Here is a 22,298-nt window from a genome sequence, read left to right on the forward strand (position 1 = left end):
ACTGCAAGATGACGCCAGTAAACACCAAAACTTTAAATGTTCCATTAGGAATATAGAACATTAAACACGGTGCTCAAAATCTGTCAAAATGTTTTAGTACGACTTTGGTAAGCTATGAAGCCGCATCGCTTGATGGATTGTCGGAGCATTACAGCCACTGTAGTTAGACGTACTGTGCTTCAACATACGGTATTATTACGGTGTGTGTATAAGGACCGCAAAATGGAGACATATTACCTGGCGTCTTGTTTCGCAATATTATGCAAAATCAAATGTTCTTACTTTCTGGTACCTGCTGATGTGTATTTGTGATGTGCGTCTAAGTCCTGAAAATTTGCGCGCGTCCGCAATTGTAGTCCGTCACCGTACCGACGCCGTAGTCCGTAAACTTATTTTTCTCTATCTTCTTGTTATGGGTCATTCATCCTACGCTGTTTCCATTTTTTATATAAAGTACAGTTCTAACTTATATCTCGCTATGAAAGCTTATTGTTTTACACTTGTTACACTGGAGGTTTACATTAAGTTATTATTTAACATATTTGCTTGAAACAGATGTTTCTACAAAATTATTTGCACTTAGAAATACATGTTTGTAGCAAAAAAATATGTTTAGAACATTTGAGCATTATGTTCATATTCAATTCCCTTTGGCCTGCAGTTCAATGTGAATAGCTTAGTTGTTCAGGCACTAATATGTTTAGATAAACACATTATGACGTTTCTTAAAGGGGATAGACGTTACTGTGTTTTTGTTAGCATTTTAGCTAGCTAACATGCTAACACTAGTCGGTCCGTAAGTTTAGTGCACTTACCTGTTACCGTTTTTCGATCATTTTGATTTAACACGGTAATACTAACTGTCGGTAGTTTTACTGCGGTTATCATTAATACAAGAGGTGGGAATCTTTGGCACCTCACGGTTCGATTACAATTCAGGAGCTATGATTCGATTAAAAATCGATTATTGATGCATCTTTAATTTATATGTATTGATGCAGTTTTACATTTCTTTTTGTTCCACTAAATAAGCGTTTATCACTTGCAACTTAAAAAAACCCCAATTCAATTGGAATAATACACAGTTCAATTAATTCCCACATTTATTAGATTAATTAAAAATGTGTGCAAAACTGGACCATTAGTGCCCGATAATAGCTGGTCGGATCTCGGTGAGATGGCTTGCTGCAGTCAAACAAATTGTAGAACTGTGTGCATTACTTTATTTACAATACATAAATCAATTATTGACTTTACTAATCGATTCTTTAATCTTCCATGTTTGAATTGGGATGCATCTAAAAATCGATTATTTTCCCCACCTTTAATTAATACTGTTTATCGTTACATCCTTAGTATGGAGACACACCACAAATATATAGTCAGTCAGACAGGATTAGTGTATGTCAGGGGTGCTTATTAGGTCGATTACGGAGGGTGTGTCAATCAATCAACAGCCAGGCATAAAAAAAAATAGATCTTAAAAATAGCGATCATCAATCTTCACTATGACGTTACTTGATTGACATTCACGGCACCCAAGGATCTTGCGAGCTCACTATTAAGAAAAAAAATTACCGGCGGGAAGGCAAGACACACCTTTTATTTCAACAGACTGTCGCGTCGTACTTGCCGTCAAAACTCTAAAGACCGACTGCAGAGTTCCTGTCTTCACAATAAAAGTGCTGCTCTATCCTGCCTGCGCTAACAAAATAAGAGTCTCAGAAAGCTAGCACACATAAGCTAGCAAGCTAGGGAGTTTGCCGCCAATGTATTTCTTGTAAAGTGTATAAAAAGGAGTATGAAAGCTGGACAAATACCATGCCAAAAACCAACCACTTTAATGTGGTATTGGACAGAAAGGAGGACTTTTTTTTTCCCGACATTTAAAAACGTGGACGTTATCATCACTACTGTCTGATTCCAATCAATGCAAGTCATCAGAATCAGGTAATACACCAACTTATATTCTTGTCTTCATGAAAGAAAGGAACATGCTCGTATTATCATTAAACACCTTTAACTTGTTAACAAAAAACATCTGTTTCACAAATAAATAAATACAAATTATAAATATAGATGAGGCAGATAACCTCGACTTAGTCATTTGAAAAGTAGCTCACCTGTTAAAAAAGTGAGTGGTGTATGTGATCGGTATTAAAAGACATAACTAGGCAATCACATACTTTTTATTTTTACAAAAATCGGATGGTTTGTCACATCCCTGATCTGTACACGGTTTTTATTGTAGCAATGGTAGAAACAGCCGTCCCACACAGATAGAATGTTGCAAATGGAAGTAGAATGTTGCATCAAACATACCCTTGTCTTTCCTGATTTCCTACTGTAGTTACAGAGGCTACGTACAGTATGTATATTTTTTTCTCTTTATCATCCTTTCCTTTCATTCCTGCCACAAACTTTTCCATCACTTAGTCCCGTACTCTTGTGTTCCTCAGTACTTCCTACTCCTACTGGGTAGAACAGGGATCTTGTTGATTGCATTGAGCATCGCTGCCACCTAGCTGCAGGTTCTAACATGACTACTAGAGCGTTGGCACAAAAGGGACCCTCTGTTTGAGGAATGCTGACCCAAACTGTACCTCCACTTAGACCTGAAGGCTGTGGAAAAGGACAAGACCTGCTCCATGCCGGAGGCCAGCGGCTCGGCGCCGCAGGAGATCGACCCCACCAAGGAGAACGAGGTCCTCTTCACCTACTCGGTGCACTGGGAGGTCAGCCACTGTGACACAGAATAAATAATCCTCCCAGAGCCGTACCCGTAGAACAAATATTGAATACTGTGTGTCTTGTGTGACCGTGGCAGGAGAGCGAGGTGAAATGGGCTTCTCGATGGGACACCTACCTGACCATGAGCGACGTGCAGATTCACTGGTTCTCCATTGTCAACTCTGTGGTGGTGGTCTTCTTCCTCTCAGGTTTGTTCCTCCAGCGACAATTTGTTTCCACGAAGTTGTTGTTTTACATTCGCACCTTTTTTAAAGAAAGTCAGGTACGTATATCATTACTAAAGGGAACTAATCGAACTAGTTCCTCTTCCGCATTTGGTTAAATATTGCATTGACCTGAATAGAAGAGAGTCAAGTAAGAGTAACATGACTCAAGTAGTCATCCACATTACTTAAATATTCAGTCAATCAATCAATCAATGTTTATTTATATAGCCCTAAATCACAAGTGTCTCAAAGGGCTGTACAAGCCACAACGACATCCTCGGTACAGAGCCCACATACGGGCAAGGAAAAACTCACCCCAGTGGGACGTCGGTGAATGACTATGAGAAACCTTGGAGAGGACCGCATATGTGGGTAACCCCCCCCCCCTCTAGGGGAGACCGAAAGCAATGGATGTCGAGTGGGTCTGACATAACATTGTGAAAGTCCAGTCCACAGTGGATCCAACACATCAACGGGAGTCCAGTCCACAGCGGGGCCAACAGGAAACCATCCCGAGCGGAGACGGGTCAGCAGCGCAGAGATGTCCCCAACCGATGCACAGGCTAGTGGTCCACCCGGGGTCCCGACTCTGGACAGCCAGCACTTCATCCATGGCCACCGGACCTATGCAACTCCCCCTCGCAAGGGACAGGGGAGAAGAGGAGAGAAGAAAAGAAACGGCAGATCAACTGGTCTAAAAAAGGGGGGTCTATTTAAAGGCTAGATTATACAAATGAGTTTTAAGATGGGACTTAAATGCTTCTACTGAGGTAGCATCTCTAACTGTTACCGGGAGGGCATTCCAGAGTACTGGAGCCCGAATAGAAAACGCTCTATAGCCCGCAGACTTTTTTTTGGCTCTGGGAATCACTAATAAGCCGGAGTTCTTTGAACGCAGATTTCTTGTCGGGACATATGGTACAATACAATCGGTGAGATAGGCTGGAGCTAAACCGTGTAGTATTTTATACGTAAGTAGTAAAACCTTAAAGTCGCATCTTAAGCGCACAGGAAGCCAGTGCAGTTGAGCCAGTATAGGCGTAATATGATCAAACTTTCTTGTTTTTGTCAAAAGCCTTGCAGCCGCATTTTGTACCAACTGTAATCTTTTAATGCTAGACATAGGGAGACCCGAAAATAATACGTTACAGTAATCGAGACGAGACGTAACGAACGCATGAATAATGATCTCAGCGTCGCTAGTGGACAAGATGGAACGAATTTTAGCGATATTACGGAGATGAAAGAAGGCCGTCTTAATGTGTGACTCAAACGAGAGAGTTGGGTCGAAGATAATACCCAGATTCTTTACCGAGTCGCCTTGTGTAATTGTTTGGTTGTCAAATGTTAAGGTGGTATTATTAAATAGATGTTGGTGTCTAGCAGGACCGATAATCAGCATTTCCGTTTTCTTAGCGTTGAGTTGCAAAAAGTTAGCGGACATCCATTGTTTAATTTCATTAAGACACGCCTCCAGCTGACTACAATCCGGCGTGTTGGTCAGCTTTAGGGGCATGTAGAGTTGAGTGTCATCAGCATAACAGTGAAAGCTAACACCGTACTTGCGTATGATGTCACCCAGCGGCAGCATGTAAATACTAAAGAGTGCAGGGCCAAGAACCGAACCCTGGGGAACTCCGCACGTTACCTTGACATAGTCCGAGGTCACATTGTTATGGGAGACGCACTGAAGAAAACCACTCAAGTACTGGGTAACTGGCGAGTAACTTCAGATTGTTTAATGGTACTTGCACTACAACTACTACTATTAGATAGATAGATAGTACTTTATTGATTCCTTCAGGAGAGTTCCCTCAGTAAAATAAAAATTCCTGCAGCAGTGTACAGAATTGAGCTCGAATCTAAAAAGTAAATAATGGGGGTATAAATGGAAATAAAATATAAAATATAACAATAAGAATAAAAAGCAACAATAAGAATAAAAATATAACAGTAAAAATAAGAATATAACAAGAGAAACCATGCAGTAGTGACCATGTTATGAAAATGTATTGCACTGTTATTGCACTGTTAATTGCACTGTTTTTTGTTGCAGTTTATTTCAGTATTGTTATTGTTTTGCATCCCCTGTCATCCAATTTGTGAAACTGAAACAATACAAAAATAATTCAATTTTAGGTAAATATTACCGTATTTTTCGGAGTATAAGTCGCTCCGGAGTATAAGTTGCACCGGCCAAAAATGCATAATAAAGAAGGAAAAAAACATATATAAGTCGCACTGGAGTATAAGTCACATTTTTTGGGGAAATGTATTTGATAAAACCCAACACCACGAATAGACATTTGAAAGGCAATCTAAAATAAATAAAGAATAGTGAATAAGTGTACGTTATATGACGCATAAATAACCAACTGAGAACGTGCCTGGTATGTTAACGTAACATATTATTGTAAGAGTCATTCAAATAACTATAACATATAGAACATGCTATACGTTTACCAAACAATCTGTCACTCCTAATCGCTAAATCCGATGAAATCTTATACGTCTAGTCTCTTACGTGAATGAGCTAAATAATATTATTTGATATTTTACGGTAATTTATTAATAATTTCACACATAAGTCGCTCCTGAGTATAAGTCGCACCCCCGGCCAAACTATGAAAAAAACTGCGACTTATAGTCCGAAAAATACAGCACTAATAGACACTCGTAAACATGTTAGCATATTTGCTAATGCTTGATTACATTACGATAGCGCGTACAAGTATGCATGAAAACATTCCTACAGACATCACACATGGGACGGTTAAGTAAGTAAGCATTGTTTTAGTTATATTGTAAAACGTACACACGTTGCTTGGAGTGACGAATGAAGAATCCTTTTGAGCAGAAGCACTATGGACAATTTCACATCCGATTTAAGGCATTAAAACCACAACACCTGCATTAAGAGAACTCGTTCAAAAGATGGTGCCGTAGCACAAAAAATAACACACCATTTCAGTGTCTCCGCTTTCGTTTCATGAACGCTATTGAACACAAAACATTATGACCATTAGCGAGCAAAAATCCATAAATTGGCCACACCGTTTTATAAGCCGCAGGATTCAAAGCGTAGTCGTGGCATATAGTCCAGAATACACTGTAAATCTAATCCATTCTTAATATTACAACCATGTGTTTGTGTGTGAGAGAGAAACTACTACATCATGTACCGCAAAAGAGTCACATTTTACAGCCACTTGTGACATTATTACAGGGCTAATGTTAGCTCAGCTCACAATAAACATACTAAATAGGTGTCCTTTTTTAACTATAACTACTGTCTCCGGAACATTTAGTGCTCATAAACAGGCTCTAATAAGGCTGGGCAATATGACTGGAAATTGTATCACAATACAAGTGTTTAATTATTGATATTTTTATGACCTACGGAAAATAAGGACCATGAGAAAAATATATTACATGTAAAAAAATGTATTACGTTTTTAGTAACCTTCCTCTGATTATAATGCCCTCAACGATCAAAGCAGATAGGGAAGGAAATGTCAACACAAGCATGGGAAGAAACTCAATTAAAATTAATTAAAAAGTAATTAAAATTGTAAAATCCCATTGAACACTTAGCAATAAGCTCTTAAAATGAAGGTGAAGGTGAAAGTGTAAGAAAATAGTGAAAACTGTAAACATTTACACACAAAGAGAGCTGAGAAGAACTATTTTCTGCAGGTTTAGTGACAGGAAGTTATGGCTGTGCTCTAAAGGGTGAGCCTAGCCTTTGGTCTGACTGCAGTCTGTTTTAAAAATGTTTTAATGCTATACTGTCGAGGTGACTTTTCCTCTTTTATCGACAATTTCTTTGCTCAGTGCAGAACTCATTTTTACTTTCGCTTCTCACTGAAGAATCAACTGCGAGACAACAAGATGGCACAACCAAACTTGGTTATTGATACTGTTACCTGATTGGCTGTTAGTGTGTCACTCTTACTGATCAGTGTTCACTTCCTGCGAGAGAGCGAGTGCCTTTGTTCATGCAACCAACCTTGCTTCGAAACGTTCTTCTTCTGAAGAAGAAATAGAAATTATCAAACGCATTTTTGTTGATATTGACTGTCTGTTGTGATATATAATGATATAGTTTTATCAACCAGCTCTAGGGACACGTTACTCTTAGAACTAGGAGTGTCCCGACCCGATATTGATATCGGATATCGCTCTATCAGCAAAAAAAAAACAATATCAGATTATATTGGCTTGCGTGTAAAATGTCTGATTAACATCTAAATGTCCTCCAATAAGTCATTTAAAAAAGGTAAACATGCTAGGCTACAGGCTACTTGGAGCTAGCAGCTACACCACAGCTAAGCACACTAAAGCACACAAGCTAGACATACGTAAAAAGGGTCCTTCATTGAGCAATATCAATATCGGCTTGTACTCGGCGCTCTAATATCGATATCAGAAGTGAAAAGGTTGTATTAGGACACCCCTGACCTCCACTCAGTGCTTTCCATAAACGTGCTTATGTTCTTTCTCGCTCAGGCATCCTCAGTATGATCATCATCAGAACCTTGAGGAAGGACATTGCTAATTACAACAGAGAAGACGATATTGTAAGTTGCTTTGTTGACCTTTGAAGTCTTGGTGTGCTGCTGGCCTTTGAACCATCTTTCTCTTGCCAACAGGAGGACACAATGGAGGAGTCGGGATGGAAGAATGTCCACGGTGATGTGTTCAGGCCGCCTCAGTACCCCATGATTCTAAGCTCACTGCTGGGGTCGGGGATCCAGCTGTTTTGCATGATCCTTATTGTCATATGTGAGTGTTTTTTAATAAGAATACATTTATGTCAGGGGTGTCCAAACCTTCTGACTTGGGGGCGCATTGGGCTAAAAAATATTGTCCGACTGCATGTAAAGTAACTATATATGTGCGTGCGAGTACATACCATATTAATATGATGCTATATAATTAATATAATGGATACATAATTATTATAATTTGATATTAAGAGTACCGGTATGTGAACGTTTGACTCCTACCTTGTTTACTTCCGTGACGACCATCTTAAAGTTTTGTAATCAATCAGAATGATCACACAGCTAACATGTGCCAAACATGGATAAGTGTGGAGAGAGTGTTTGACATTTTCCCATCATGCATTCTATTGGATTTAAATGGGTGTAATTTTGCATTTTTCATGGTGTTTGGACGTTTTTCATAATATTCACAAAGTTCAGTGAGCAGGTTGTGTTATGTGTGTTGACCTTTATGTTAGTTGCATTGTTTTGTTTGGGTTTTTTTGCACTATGACTAAGGAAGGTTGTTTGGATTGTGCTATATAAGTAATTGCTGCGCTTTTATCAAGGGTCATTGATCTGATTTACTCACATTGTCCACAAGATGGCAGCAAATATGTAGCATTCAGAGACCGCTTGGTATTTAAGATTAATTTGAAAGCACTCTGCGAAGAGGCTGGCGGACCGCAGTTTGGACACCCCTGGAATATACGATGTGTTGACTTTGTAAGTGTTAATTGTTCCTTCTATGTGCTTGTGCAGTTGTTGCTATGTTGGGCATGTTGTCTCCATCCAGTAGAGGAGCCCTGATGACCACTGCTTGCTTCCTTTTCATGTTTATGGGGTGAGAACTATTACTGCTAAAAAGAAAAAGAAGAGGAAGCTACTGTAGCAATCATTTTGTGGTGTTAAAATGTGTTGTTTTTACTCCCTAGTGTGTTTGGAGGCTACTTTGCGGGGAGACTGTACCGCACACTGAAAGGCCACCGCTGGAAGAAAGGAGCGTTTTGTGTGAGTGGCAGACATTGTTTCTTAGCTAACGCCGTACTCTGTATCAACATGTTTCTAATATCTCCTGCAGACTGCAACTTTGTATCCCGCTGTGTTTTTTGGCATCTGTTTCATCCTCAACTGCTTCATCTGGGGCGAGCACTCCTCTGGGGCGGTGAGCATGAACATGAATATAAACCAAACCTTTTCCATTTAGGGACCTACGCTGAAAAATCCAAGGACGCAGAGGCCATTTTGCCATATTTCCTTTTCAAAGCGGACAGATAATTGTTGTGCTCATATCAGGATGGGCCGGTTACAATTTTTGCTGGACGATATATTGACCTACAAAATTATTGCAGATAAACGATATTGTCAACTTTATTTTGAGACCAAATTAACCACTGAAGTAATGACAATACATAATAATATTGCACGTATACCCTTTCAAATGCAATACACTTGTATTGCTTGTGTATTTTAGCATTGTAGGGTTGTCCCGATAACAATATTTTGGTACCGGCACCAAAATGTATTTCAATACTTTTTGATACTTTTTTAAATAAAGGGGACCACAAAAAAATTCATTATTGTCTTTATTTGAACAAAAAATCTTAGGGTACATTAAACATATGTTTATTATTGCAATGTAGTCCTTAAATAAATTAGTAAACATACTAGACATCTTGTCTTTTGGTAGTAAGTAAATAAACAAAGACTTCTAATTAGTCTGCTGACGTATGCAGTAACATATTGTGTCATTTATCATTCTATTATTTTGTCAACATTATGAGGGACAAACTGTAAAAATTGATTATTAATCTACTTGTCCGTTAACTGTTAATATCTGGTTATTTTCTGTTTTAACATGTTCTATGTACACTTCTGTTAAAATGTAATAATCACTTATTCTTCTTTTGTTTGATACTTTACATTAGTTTTGGATGATACCACAAATTTAGGTATCGATCCAATACCAAGTAGTTACACTATCATACATCGGTCGTATTCAAAGTCCTCGTGTGTGCAGGGACATATTTCCTGAGTTTATAAACATAATATGAATTTTTTGTTAAAAAAGGAAAAAAGATTTTGTGATGCTAAAAATATCGATATAATCATAGTAGTATCGACTAGATACTAGCGGTGTGGGAAAACATCTATTCGAATTCAAATCACCATTCTCACATTGTACGATTCAGTATCGATTCTCATTTTTCAAAAATCGATTTTCTTCCCCCGCTCCCGGCAATGTGTATGTGCCTTCTGGGCTACCGTAGGTATTGCACAGTAAGCAGCGTGGCTACCTGGTGGCTAGCTAGTAAGTGTAGTGTTGTTGTGTTGCCGATAAAATGCAGGTAGAAGAAAAAGACACCGAGCAGCCTAAAGAAGAAATACAACTGCCTCCGCGGACTTTGAAAGCAAACGTTTGGAGATACTTTGGATTTTACCGTGGCAAGAAAGGGCTTGACATGACTCATGCAATTTGCATACTTTGCAACGCTAAAGTTAAGTATTTTGTGAATACGTCAAATCCCCGCGCTCACTTGGACAGACGCCACCCAGAGTTATCAGAGGAAAAGGATCATCCACTAACAACACCGGCAGCTAATCAACGCACACTTCACCACTTTACAAAATGACCACTCAGTTCTGAACGGGCAAAGAAGATAACCAGATCCATCGCTTGTTTCATTGCAAAAGACCTGCGACCATACAGCGCAGTGGAGAGAGAAGGCTTTAGGTTCATGATCAAAACTATTGAGCCACGGTATGACATCCCATCACGCTCGGTTTTTACAGACAATGTTGTACCTTCACTTTACAGAGAGACAAAGCTAGAAGTGGGGGAAGCTGTGACTAGAGCTAGCAGAGTAGCTCTTACCTGTGATCACTGGACCTCTAGGATCTAGACTGGGGTAGATCCTGCTGAAATCCTATGTATTGAATGAATAGAGAATCATTTTGAATCGGAAATATATCGTTTTTGAATCGAGTTGAATCGAAAAAATCGATTTATAATCGAAACGTGACCCCAAGAATCGATATTGAATCGAATCGTTGGACACCCAAAGATTTGCAGCCCTACTAGATACGCTATTGTATTTGGTATCATTACAGTGGATGTCAGGTGTAGAGCCACCCATGGTGTTTGTTAACTTTGTGACGCCGGTGAGCTACGGTGTGTCGTGAAGCATGTTTCCTCGTCCTCCACACATCAAACCCCACCCCACCCCCCTCCCTCCGTGCGTCGGTTGAGGTGGGCGGGGTTTGGTGGTAGCGGGGTGTATAATGTAGCCCGGAAGAGTTAGGGATGCAAGGGATTCTGGGTATTTGTTCTGTTGTGTTTATGTTGTGTTACAGTGCGGATGTTCTCCCGAAATGTGTTTGTCATTCTTGTTTGGTGTGGGTTCACAGTGTGGCGCATATTAGTAAGAGAGTTAAAGTTGTTTATATCGCCACCGTAAGTGTAACCTTTATGGCTGTGGAACAAGTATGCCTTGCTGTCACATACGTGTGCACGCAGAAGCTGCATACAACATGTACCTGGACTGGCACGTTGTCAATGCTGGTTGTAGAGGGCATTATTCTTGTTGTTAGGGTGAAAATCAGCAGACATTCGAGAGAAAAGTGGACTTAAATTTCGGGGATCTCCCGGTAAAACGGGAGGTAAAACGGGAGGGTTGGCAAGTATGACGCTGTCAAGCGCCATTCATATAAAACTCGTGGTCCGCACTAACATTAAATTTTCATATTAAAGACCTACTGAAATGAATTTTTTTTATTTAAACGGGGCTAGCAGATCCATTCTATGTGTCATACTTGATCATTTCGCGATATTGCCATATTTTTGCTGAAAGGATTTAGTAGAGAACATTGACGATAAAGTTTGCAACTTTTGGTCGCTGATAAAAAAAGCCTTGCCTGTACCGGAAGTAGCGTGACGTCGCAGGTTGAAGGGCTCCTCACATTTCCCCATTGTTTACACCAGCAGCGAGAGCGATTCGGACCGAGAAAGCGACGATTACCCCATTAATTTGAGCGAGGATGAAAGATTTGTGGATGAGGAACGTGAGAGTAAAGGACTAGAGTGCAGTGCAGGACGTATCTTTTTTCGCTCTGACCGTGACTTAGGTAAAAGGGCTCATTGGATTCCACACTTTCTCCTTTTTCTATTGTGGATCATGGATTTGTATTTCAAACCACCTCGGATACTATATCCTCTTGAAAATGAGAGTCGAGAACGCGAAATGGACATTCACAGTGACTTTTATCTCCACGACAATACATCGGTGAAGCACTTTAGCTACGGAGCTAACGTGATAGCATCGTGCTTAAATGCAGATAGAAACAAAAGAAACAAGCCCCTGACTGAAAGGATAGACAGAAGATCAACAATACTACTATCAGGAGACACCGAACCAAACACTGGACCTGTAACTACACGGTTAATGCTGTGCCGCCTGTCCAAGCCTAGCAATGCTGTTGCTAACGACGCCATTGAAGCTAACTTAGCTACGGGACCTCGTCAGAGCTATGATAAAAACATTAGCGCTCCACCTACGCCAGCCCTCATCTGCTCATCAACACCCGTGCTCACCTGCGTTCCAGCGATCGACGGCGCGACGAAGGACTTCACCCGATCATCGATGCGGTCGGCGGCTAGCGTCGGATAGCGCGTCTGCTATCCAGCTCAAAGTCCTCCTGGTTGTGTTGCTGCAGCCAGCCGCTAATACACCGATCCCACCTACAGCTTTCTTCTTTGCTGTCTCCATTGTTCATTAAACAAATTGCAAAAGATTCACCAACAGAATACTGTGGAATTTTGCGATGAAAACAGAGCTGTTTGTATTGGGATACAATGTGTCCGAATACTTCCATTTCAACCATCGACGTCACGCGCAAACGTCATCATGCATAGACGTTTTCAACCGGAAGTTTCGCGGGAAATTTAAAATTGCACTTTATAAGTTAACCCGGCCGTATTGACATGTGTTGCAATGTTAAGATTTCATCATTGATATATAAACTATCAGACTGCGTGGTCGGTAGTAGTGGGTTTCAGTAGGCCTTTAAGATGCGGGCTGCGTGTTTGAAACCCCTGGTTTATACATAGCACAAAGCAAAAAAAATACTTTGTATGCAGTGTTATTTCATTTTAAATTTCAAAAGAGTTTTTTGGCTCCCATTGTTTTCTTTAATTTGTGAAACTGGTCAAAATGGCTCTTCGAGTGGTAAAGGTTGCCGACCCCTGACATAGCATGTAATGATGGTTCTTTGGTGAAATAATTTTTTTTTCAACAGACCTATTGTCAAGTCATTTTTTTGCTCCCTTTCAAAACAGCTCGTTTTGAGAGGAGTTGTTATATGCAAAAGAACCCCTCACACCGATGAGCTTTCGCCCTCGCCTGTCAGCTTTTTTTGTGTAATTTTTTTTTAGCTTTCCTGCTTTTACTTTGCACTACAGATGTTGGTGACTGCCACCAGACATCTATTTTAAATCACTTTGACCACAACATGACATCTCGGATAATATAGTGAGACCAGCTGCTCAGCATGGTTTGTTGTCGGCACTTAGGAAGGAGGCGATACAAACAAGAGAGAGGTAGGAAACCTGGCTTACGTACACATCTGGAACTAAACCGTGACTAACGTTACATTTCTGCCGCGTCTAATGCTTGATCCTGGACTTGCACATGTGTATTTTGACAATAAAAGGCTTTTCTATTCTATATCATGTAAATAACTCTGCTGCACGGCTACTTCGAGTTGTAAACAATCAAAGGGTTGTGGCTAAAAGGTACGCTAAGTGTTACATTGATTATATTACTTATTCGTCCATTGCCAAACACAGTAGGCACTGATCAAATTAAAAGTATTTTTTAGGAAAATAATTCTTTATTTGGCTGGAGGATGGTGATGCTACTGTCTTACAGTGGAAGGCTAAGCTAGCTTCACAACAAATTGAACATGTTTAACCTACTGTTATTACTCAGCGTTTCTTTGTCTCCTCCATTGCCATAGATAGTAGTCACCGAGCTTGTCATTAAAAAATGTGTTTTTCAGAAAATCCATCTTTCGTGAAAGTTTGTGGGCGAAGCAGGACTCCTCTTGGCACACTCTTGAAGCAACTTCTTCACAGTTTGAAGGCACATTGCCATGAAACACAACTTCTTCACAGTTTGAAGGCACATTGCCACGAAACACAACTTCTTCACAGTTTGAAGGCACATTGCTGTGAAACACAACTTCTTCACAGTTTGAAGGCACATTGCCATGAAACAAAAACGTTAGCCAGGAAACTTCTTACTTCTTCAGATGAGTCTGGAGGTTTGAATACTGCCCTGAGTTTGGTAATAGGGTTTTCCCTTGACTGCCAAGATACCTGTGGTGGTGGGGGCGTGGTCACCATGACATCACCGAGTAATTTGCCTAATTTACTGTGAGCATATGATTTTCTTTAAAAAGGCTGAAAAAATGTATAGGATATTTAAAAACAAATCTGTTATTAATTAGTATTACCATATGTTTTTTTTATTGTTTTGCCATATTTTAAATTTTTGCTGCTGATTGTACAATGTACTTCGTTGAGTTTTTTTCAAGTGTTTAGAGACTTTGAAATGACTTTTTTATTAAAAACAACTAACACGTTTTGTAGATTGTTGTCCGTGGGTATGTCTGGAATATATTAATGTTACGTCCACATCACAGACATACTGACATTCCAGACAATAGCGTGCGTTTTGTTTACATCTGGTTTAGGCAGCGCGGTTTTTCGCTAATCAAAGTTTTTCCGGTGGTCGAGTTTTCGGTACATCACTTGTCAATAGTGATGTACTTTAATTTAAATTAAAAATAGCCTTGGATTTTGTGTGATATCTTCTGGGGGCTACAATATTTTATATAACTTGAATTTGTTTTCAAGTAAAAAGAAACAACAACCTTACGTATGTTCAAGGTGTGGCGGTAATGAAAATGCATTGGCGGCGCGCCACCTTTTATTAAGGGGAAACCCTGCAATCAACCAGCATAATTTTTGTTCTTCAAGTCGTATCTTCACCATTTTGCCGTCTAAACTACAGATGCGCGCACATAAACTAAAAATGGCGGATGCCCGCAAGACAGTCTTGGTAAATTTATACCATATATGGACAATGTTCCCGAATGGGGACGTCACCAATTGTGCACAATCCAAACGGACCGTTTGAAAGAAGTAGATAGGAAGGCAAGATAGTTTTGTAAACATCCCAGCCATCCCTCCACGCTTGGATTTCACACTTTGGGGACACAAATGCACAACAGCAGGCACCAATAGGTACGAAAAGTTTACTTTTGCATGATAGGGCCCCTTTAAATCTACATTGAAAAAATAATAGATATAAATAAGTTTATCGGTTATCGGTATTGTTCTTAAAAAGAAGGAAGTTATCTGTGTCGGCTTAAAAAAGGACACAGTTCCCTCTTAGTTTTTAATGTGAATTTTTCCTTTTCTAAACACCTATTTGCTCATTGTTGACACCTTTCATGTGTCATAGTGTGTGTTTGATATAAACAATGTCCACTTCATTGTGCTTTGGGACTGACTTTCTTCCCCAACTTCAGTTGCCCTTCACCACCATGCTGGCCCTGCTGTGCATGTGGTTTGGTATCTCCATGCCCTTGGTCTACCTGGGCTACTACTTTGGCTTCCGCAAGCAGCCGTACGACAACCCCGTGCGCACCAACCAGATCCCTCGGCAGGTCCCGGAGCAGCGCTGGTACATGAACAAGTTTGTCGGGTGAGCGAGCGCGCCGCATTCTCACATGAGCTGACGTAGGACCTTGGGTTTTGAAACCGTCATTGTTTTTCTCTTTATTAGAATCCTGATGGCCGGGATCCTCCCATTTGGGGCCATGTTCATTGAGCTCTTCTTCATTTTTAGCGTGAGTGTGATAGCTTCTTGTCTACCTGTGTGTGTGTTGGTCATTACCAAGACCATCAAGTCATCATAAATGTGTGTGTGTGCTTTTAGGCCATCTGGGAGAATCAGTTCTATTACCTCTTTGGCTTCCTCTTTCTGGTCTTCATCATCTTGGTGGTCTCCTGCTCTCAGATCAGCATCGTCATGGTCTACTTCCAGCTGTGTGCAGAGGTAATTCCTTCATTCATCTCTTCAGACAGTGTGTGTTTATTCAACTGTGCAGGGATATAACTTGATACTTGACATTTGCTAACAGTTAGCGTGCTAGCGTAACATCTTAGCATGCAAACGTTTTTCAACCAATTTTCAGCCCAATACCCCAGAATCATATAACTTGATACTTTACACATGCTAACTGTTAGCGTGCTGACTTTTTTACTTTGCAGCCGTACACCCCAGTCATCTAATTTGGCCAAGTTTGCAGCTGTACACCTCAGTAATACAACTTAGTACTTGACACATGCTAACTTTTTATTAGCCAATTTTATAGCCGAAACACCTCAGTCATATAACTTAGTACTTGACTTGTTAATATTATCATGCTAACATTAGCACACTAACTTTTTTAGCCAATTTTACAGCTGTAAACCTCCGTAATATAACTTACTACTTGACACGTGCTAACTTTTTTTAGCCAATTTTGCAGCTGAAACACCTCAGTCATATAAATTAGTACTTGACACATGCCAACTTTTTTTAGCCAATTTTGCAGCCGAAACACCTTAGTTGACCCATGCTAATAACCTTTTTAGCCAATTTCACTGCCGAAACACCTGAGAGTCATACTTGACATGTTAACTGTTAGCGTGTTAATATTGGCATGCTAACATTACCACACTAACCTTTTAAGCCAATTTTGGAGCTGTACACCTCAGTAATACAACTCAGTACATGACACATGCTAACTTTTTCAGCTAACTTTTTTAGCCGATTTTGAAGCCGAAACACCTCAGTCATATAACTAAGTACTTGACACATGCTAACAACTATTTTAGCCTATTTTACAACTGAAACACCTTAGAGTCATATAATTTGGTACTTGACATGTTAAAATTAGCATGCTAACAATAGCGCACTAAGTTTTTTGCCAATTTTGCAGCTGTAAACCTCCGTAATATAACTTACTACTTGACACATGCTAACTTTTTTAGCCAATTTTGCAGCCGAAACACCTGTCATATAAGTTAAAGTTAAAGTACCAATGATTGTCACACATACACACACACTAGTGAAATTTGTCCTCTGCATTTGACCCATCCCCTTGTTCACCCCCTGGAAGGTGAGGGGAGCAGTGGGCAGCAGCGGTGGCTGCGCCCGGGAATCATTTTTGGTAATTTAACCCCCAATTACAACCCTTGATGCTGAGTGCCAAGCAGGAAGGTAATGGGTCCCATTAATATAGTCTTTGGTATGACTCGGCCGGAGTTTGAACTCACAACCTACCGATCTCAGGGCGAACACTCTAACCACTAGGCCACTGAGTAGGTATATAACTTAGTACTTCACATGTTAATATTAGCATGCTAACATTAGCACACTAACTTTTTTCACCAATTTTGCAGCTGTAAACCTCCGTAATGTAACTTACTACTTGACACATGCTAACTTTTGTAGTCGATTTTGAAGCCGAAACATCTCAGTCATATAACTTAGTACTTGACACATACTAACTTTTTTAGCCAATTTTACTGCCGAAACACCTGCGTCATATAACTTAGTACTTGACATGTTAATATTAGCATGCTAACATTAGCACACTAACTTTTTTGGCCAATTTTGCAGTTGTACACATTCGTAATATAACTTACTACTTGACACATGCCTTTATAGCCAATTTTGCAGCCGAAACACCTGAGTCATATAACTTAGTACTTCACACATGCTAACTTTTTTAGCCAATTTTGCCGCCGAAAGACCTCAGTCCTATAATTTGGTACTTGACATGTTAAAACTGTTAGCGTGTTAATATTGGCATGCCAACATTATCACACTAAGTTTTTTAGCCAATTTAGCAGCTGTACACCTCAGTCATATAACTTAGTACATGACACATGCTAACCTTTTTAGCCAATTTAGCATTTGTACACCTCAGTCATATAACTCAGTACATGACACATGCTAACCTTTTTAGCTAATTTAGCAGCTGTACACCTCAGTCATATAACTCAGTACATGACACATGCTAACCTTTTTAGCCAATTTAGCAGCTGTACACCTCAGTCATATAACTCAGTACATGACACATGCTAACATTTTTAGCAAATTTTGCAGCTGTATACCTCAGTCAAATAACTTAGTACATGACGCATGCTAACCTTTTCAGCCAATTTTGCAGCTGAAACACTACAGAGTTATGAACTTGGTACATGGCACATGCGCATGCTAACTTTTTATCAAATTTTGCAGCTGTACACGTCAATGTCATATAAAGCTTGTTTTTTGACACATGCTAACAGTTTTATTAGCCATGCTCAGCTTTATACAACATGTGCTTTCTGTCCCTCTTAACGTTCTTATAAGGACTACCGGTGGTGGTGGAGAACCTTCCTGGTTTCAGGAGGGTCAGCCTTCTATGTCCTGGTGTACGCCGTCTTCTACTTTGCCAATAAGGTGATACACACGATGCATTAATATCGCATAGGGCTCCATCTTATTTTCCCCATTAAAAACATGCCAGTCCTGCATGTCACAAGGTTTTATGATGGCACGCAAATTGTCCCGAAGGACACTTTTTCAGAATGCTAAGAACCGGGGTGCAGAGTTACCAACGCAAGGCTCGGACCGCACCAAAACCTAGTCATGAGTAAAGCAATTTCTGTCATTTTTTTGTATCCATAAATTAGCAACATTGTTTAAAGAGTACTGTTGTTTTTATGTTTAAAATCAATACTGCTTATTTTACACTCAGTGAAGATTGTTGAAGTCAGGGATGTCTAAAGTGTTGAGTTGAGTTGAGTTTGAGTTTATTTCGAACATGCAAGCATACAACATGATACATCACAATTTCCATTTTCTCTTTTCAACATGTTCGAAAAGGAGAAGGAAGAAGCAGAGCTTATTTAATCCTACCCCTTTTCTTTTACATAACAGTTGCTAAAACTTTTGTTCACTTCCTGTTCTCAATTTATTCACAATATACTCCATAAGTAATCACAATAAAAATAAATAATAATTGGTGAAGTAAGTTACATTTCCTATGATGAGATAAGTAAGATTATTTTGAGAGTGAAAGAATGGATGAATTAAATAAATTCAGTATTCTTCTTCTTTGTACTTTGTAAACACTTTAAGTTTGAAGAGTTTCTTGAAGTGGATCATATTAGTACATTGTTTGATTGCTTTGCTTAATCCATTCCATAATTTAATTCCACATACTGATATACTGAAGGTCTTAAGTGTTGTACGTGCATACAAATGTTTTAAATTACATTTATCTCTAAGATTATATTCCTCCTCTTTTTTTGAGAAGAATTGTTCTATATTCTTGGGTAAATATGATAAATGATAAATGGGTTATACTTGTATAGCGCTTTTCTACCTTCAAGGTACTCAAAGCGCTTTGACAGTATTTCCACATTCACCCATTCACACACACATTCACACACTGATGGCGGGAGCTGCCATGCAAGGCGCTAACCAGCAGCCATCAGGAGCAAGGGTGAAGTGTCTTGCCCAAGGACACAACGGACGTGACTAGGATGGTAGAAGGTGGGGATTGAACCCCAGTAACCAGCAACCCTCCGATTGCTGGCCCGGCCACTCTACCAACTTAGCCACGCCGCCCCTACTAGTAGCAGGTTATAGTTTGCTTTGTGTATAATTTTAGCTGTTTGCAAATTCAGTATGTCGTGGAGTTTCAGTATCTTTGATTCAATAAATAAAGGATTTGTATGTTCTCTATATCCAACATTATGTATTATTCTAACTGATCTTTTTTGTAACACCGTTAATGAATGAAGTGTACTTTTGTAATTATTTCTCCATATTTCTGCACAGTAGCTCAGATATGGTAACACTAGTGAGCAGTAGAGAATATGAAGTGATTTTTGGTCTAGAACATGTTTTGCTTTATTCATTATTGACGTGTTTCTTGCTACTTTATGTTGTATATTTTTTACGTGAGATTTCCAGTTCAATTTATCATCAATCATTATACCTAGAAATTTGGTTTAATTTACTCTTTCAATTTCTATTCCGTCTATTTGTATTTGTGTTTGACTTTCTCTTCTACTGTTACCAAATAGCATTATTTTAGTTTTACTGAGATTCAACGATAGTCTGTTTTTGTTAAACCATCTATTTAATTTGTTAATTTATTCTGTTATTATTTGTATTATCTTCTGTATGTTCTCTCCTGAACAAAACGCTGTTGTATCATCCGCAAATAATACTAACTTTAAATCTTTTGTAACTTTACAAATGTCATTTATATAGAGATTGAATAATTTAGGTCCTAGTATTGATCCCTGAGGTACACCCAGGATATATTGAGCGTTGTAGATATGTGTTCGCCTAGCTTCACGTATTGTTTCCTGTTCGTTAGATAACTTCTTATCCAGTTTAAGACTAACCCTCTGATGCCGTATCGTTCTAGTTTTTTAATTATTAATTTTTAAAGTGTGGCCCGCAGCTAATTTTTTAGCACATTCTAAAAATACTGTTAAAATTGGAGTGAAAAAGCAAACAGGTGAAATGTAACAAGAAAAAGTTGTAATGTTGACTCTAATAAAACAAAGCTGCCATGCAGGCGTTTTTTTTTTTTTTTTTAAAGCTGTCATTGCTTAAAAAGTAATAATGAAATAAAATCAATGTTGTTATGAATTATTGACATATACAAGGCCCCAATTACTAACAAACAAAAAAACTAAAAACGGATAGAGCTGAAGTTGATCTAAAGATTTAAATGTGAAAGTTAAAAAACAAATCAAAAAATGTTTGACTTGTTTTTAACACTCTTATGAGTGGGACACTTATGGATCCCTGAGAATTTTGGTAGCATTTTTTTTTTAAACGATCATTGCTCAAAAAAATGATAATTTATAAAAAATGATGTTATGAATTATTGACATATTCAAGGTCCCAATTACTTGACAAATATTTCCCTTTAAAATATTTTTAGGGACAATAATGCAATAAAAAAAATTGAATGTTGATCTGAAGATTTAAATGTGAAAAAATAAAAAAATGTATCACTTGTTTTTAATGAGTGAGACCCTTTTAAATTCCTGAAAATTTTAGTGGCATTTTTTTTTTTACACGGTCATTGCTCAAAACAATTATAATGTATTAAAATCCATGTTGTTATGAATTATTTACATATTTAAGGCTTCAATTACTTCACATTGAAAGTTCTGAGGTGAAAAATATTGCAGATGTTGTATTTTTGCCATAGAAAACAGGGTTTTGACAAGCAAAGGCATCAAAAAAATAATATTGACAGATCTGAAGTTGATTTGGAGATTTTAGTGTTGAGTAAAAAAATTAAAAATAATAATTTCTGAATTGTTTTTAACATTTGCCTGAAAAACTTAAGGGGCGCCGTAAAGGTTATATTGTATAGTATTGGTTTTGAAAATGAAACATCAAAATGGCCCCACACACGATGATCTTTCAGTGGAAAAAGTTAGGACATGTTACATAAAACCTTGACATGTGGTGGTCACAGTGTGACCCAGGAACTGATTAATCAGACTTCTATTGTTTCCAATTAGCATAAAACACTGTAATTTCCCAATGATACTGGGTCATATAGGGTGGGAAATATTACCCTCTGCTGTTCTCACCTGTCATACACTGTCCCCTCTCAGCTGGACATCGTGGAGGTCATCCCCTCGCTTTTGTACTTTGGCTACACCGCCTTGATGGTTCTGTCCTTCTGGCTGCTGACGGGCACCATCGGCTTCTACGCCGCCTACATGTTCATCAGGAAGATCTACGCCGCCGTCAAGATCGACTGAGTCCGCGGCTCCTCCTCTTTTTTTCCCCTCGTCACATTCTCTTTTTGTTTGAACTTTTATATATAAATATTTTTATTGCCCAACAAGCACTGACTTGTGTTGAGCTGTTTTTTTATTTTTTTTTGTGCAATACAACGGCCTCACCCAGAGGTGGTATTGTGTAGGGCAGCAAGACTTTTTTTCCTCTGTTTGGACGCTTCCTCTCAAGGGACAGTTTGCGTCTTCAGCCGGGTCACCTACCAACCAACACAATGAGTTTTCTGCACACTCGTTTGTCCTTTGGAGCCTAATTTATCAATGTTTTCAGTTCTGTCTCCCAATGAAATGTTTCCCGCCTCCTCCTCCTCCACCCGAGAGACAAACTGTCTTACGTTGGACTGATCATGCTGGGTGATTCTACAGAATGGATGCATTAAACGCGCTCTTGTTTTTTTTAACTCATGTTTCCGTACCTTTTCCTGCAGCTTCTAAACGTACCGGATCTGTGGGCTCAAAAAGAAGGGGGACTTGAGATTATTTGGAGGCGTGACGTGGGGTGGACCACACAGAATCATCCCTTGTAGAGGTTTTTTTAAACTCATTAAATGGTGACTTCAGTATTTTTTTATTTATTCCCAGTGGTTTTAATGTCCTTGAAAGCCCTGCAATGGTGTGGCTCACGGTGCA

General features: G+C 39.1%; 1 protein-coding gene across 1 annotated transcript in view; it reads left to right on the forward strand.

The window, feature by feature from the left end:
- tm9sf4 (transmembrane 9 superfamily protein member 4) overlaps window positions 1–22,069 on the forward strand; it is a 42,482-nt gene extending 20,413 nt beyond the window's left edge. The window contains exons 7-18 of the mRNA XM_062057875.1: window positions 2,614–2,735; window positions 2,828–2,939; window positions 7,467–7,537; window positions 7,610–7,742; window positions 8,486–8,567; window positions 8,659–8,734; window positions 8,805–8,888; window positions 15,317–15,492; window positions 15,574–15,637; window positions 15,727–15,846; window positions 18,196–18,285; window positions 21,483–22,069. Of these exons, the coding sequence (XP_061913859.1) occupies window positions 2,614–2,735; window positions 2,828–2,939; window positions 7,467–7,537; window positions 7,610–7,742; window positions 8,486–8,567; window positions 8,659–8,734; window positions 8,805–8,888; window positions 15,317–15,492; window positions 15,574–15,637; window positions 15,727–15,846; window positions 18,196–18,285; window positions 21,483–21,632 (1,280 nt within the window). The 3' untranslated portion in view covers window positions 21,633–22,069. The remainder of the gene's footprint in view (window positions 1–2,613; window positions 2,736–2,827; window positions 2,940–7,466; window positions 7,538–7,609; window positions 7,743–8,485; window positions 8,568–8,658; window positions 8,735–8,804; window positions 8,889–15,316; window positions 15,493–15,573; window positions 15,638–15,726; window positions 15,847–18,195; window positions 18,286–21,482) is intronic.
- The last annotated feature ends 229 nt before the right edge of the window (window positions 22,070–22,298 follow it).

The sequence above is a fragment of the Entelurus aequoreus genome, linkage group LG01 (assembly GCF_033978785.1).
Source record: "Entelurus aequoreus isolate RoL-2023_Sb linkage group LG01, RoL_Eaeq_v1.1, whole genome shotgun sequence".
Classification (NCBI taxonomy): Eukaryota; Metazoa; Chordata; class Actinopteri; order Syngnathiformes; family Syngnathidae; genus Entelurus; species Entelurus aequoreus.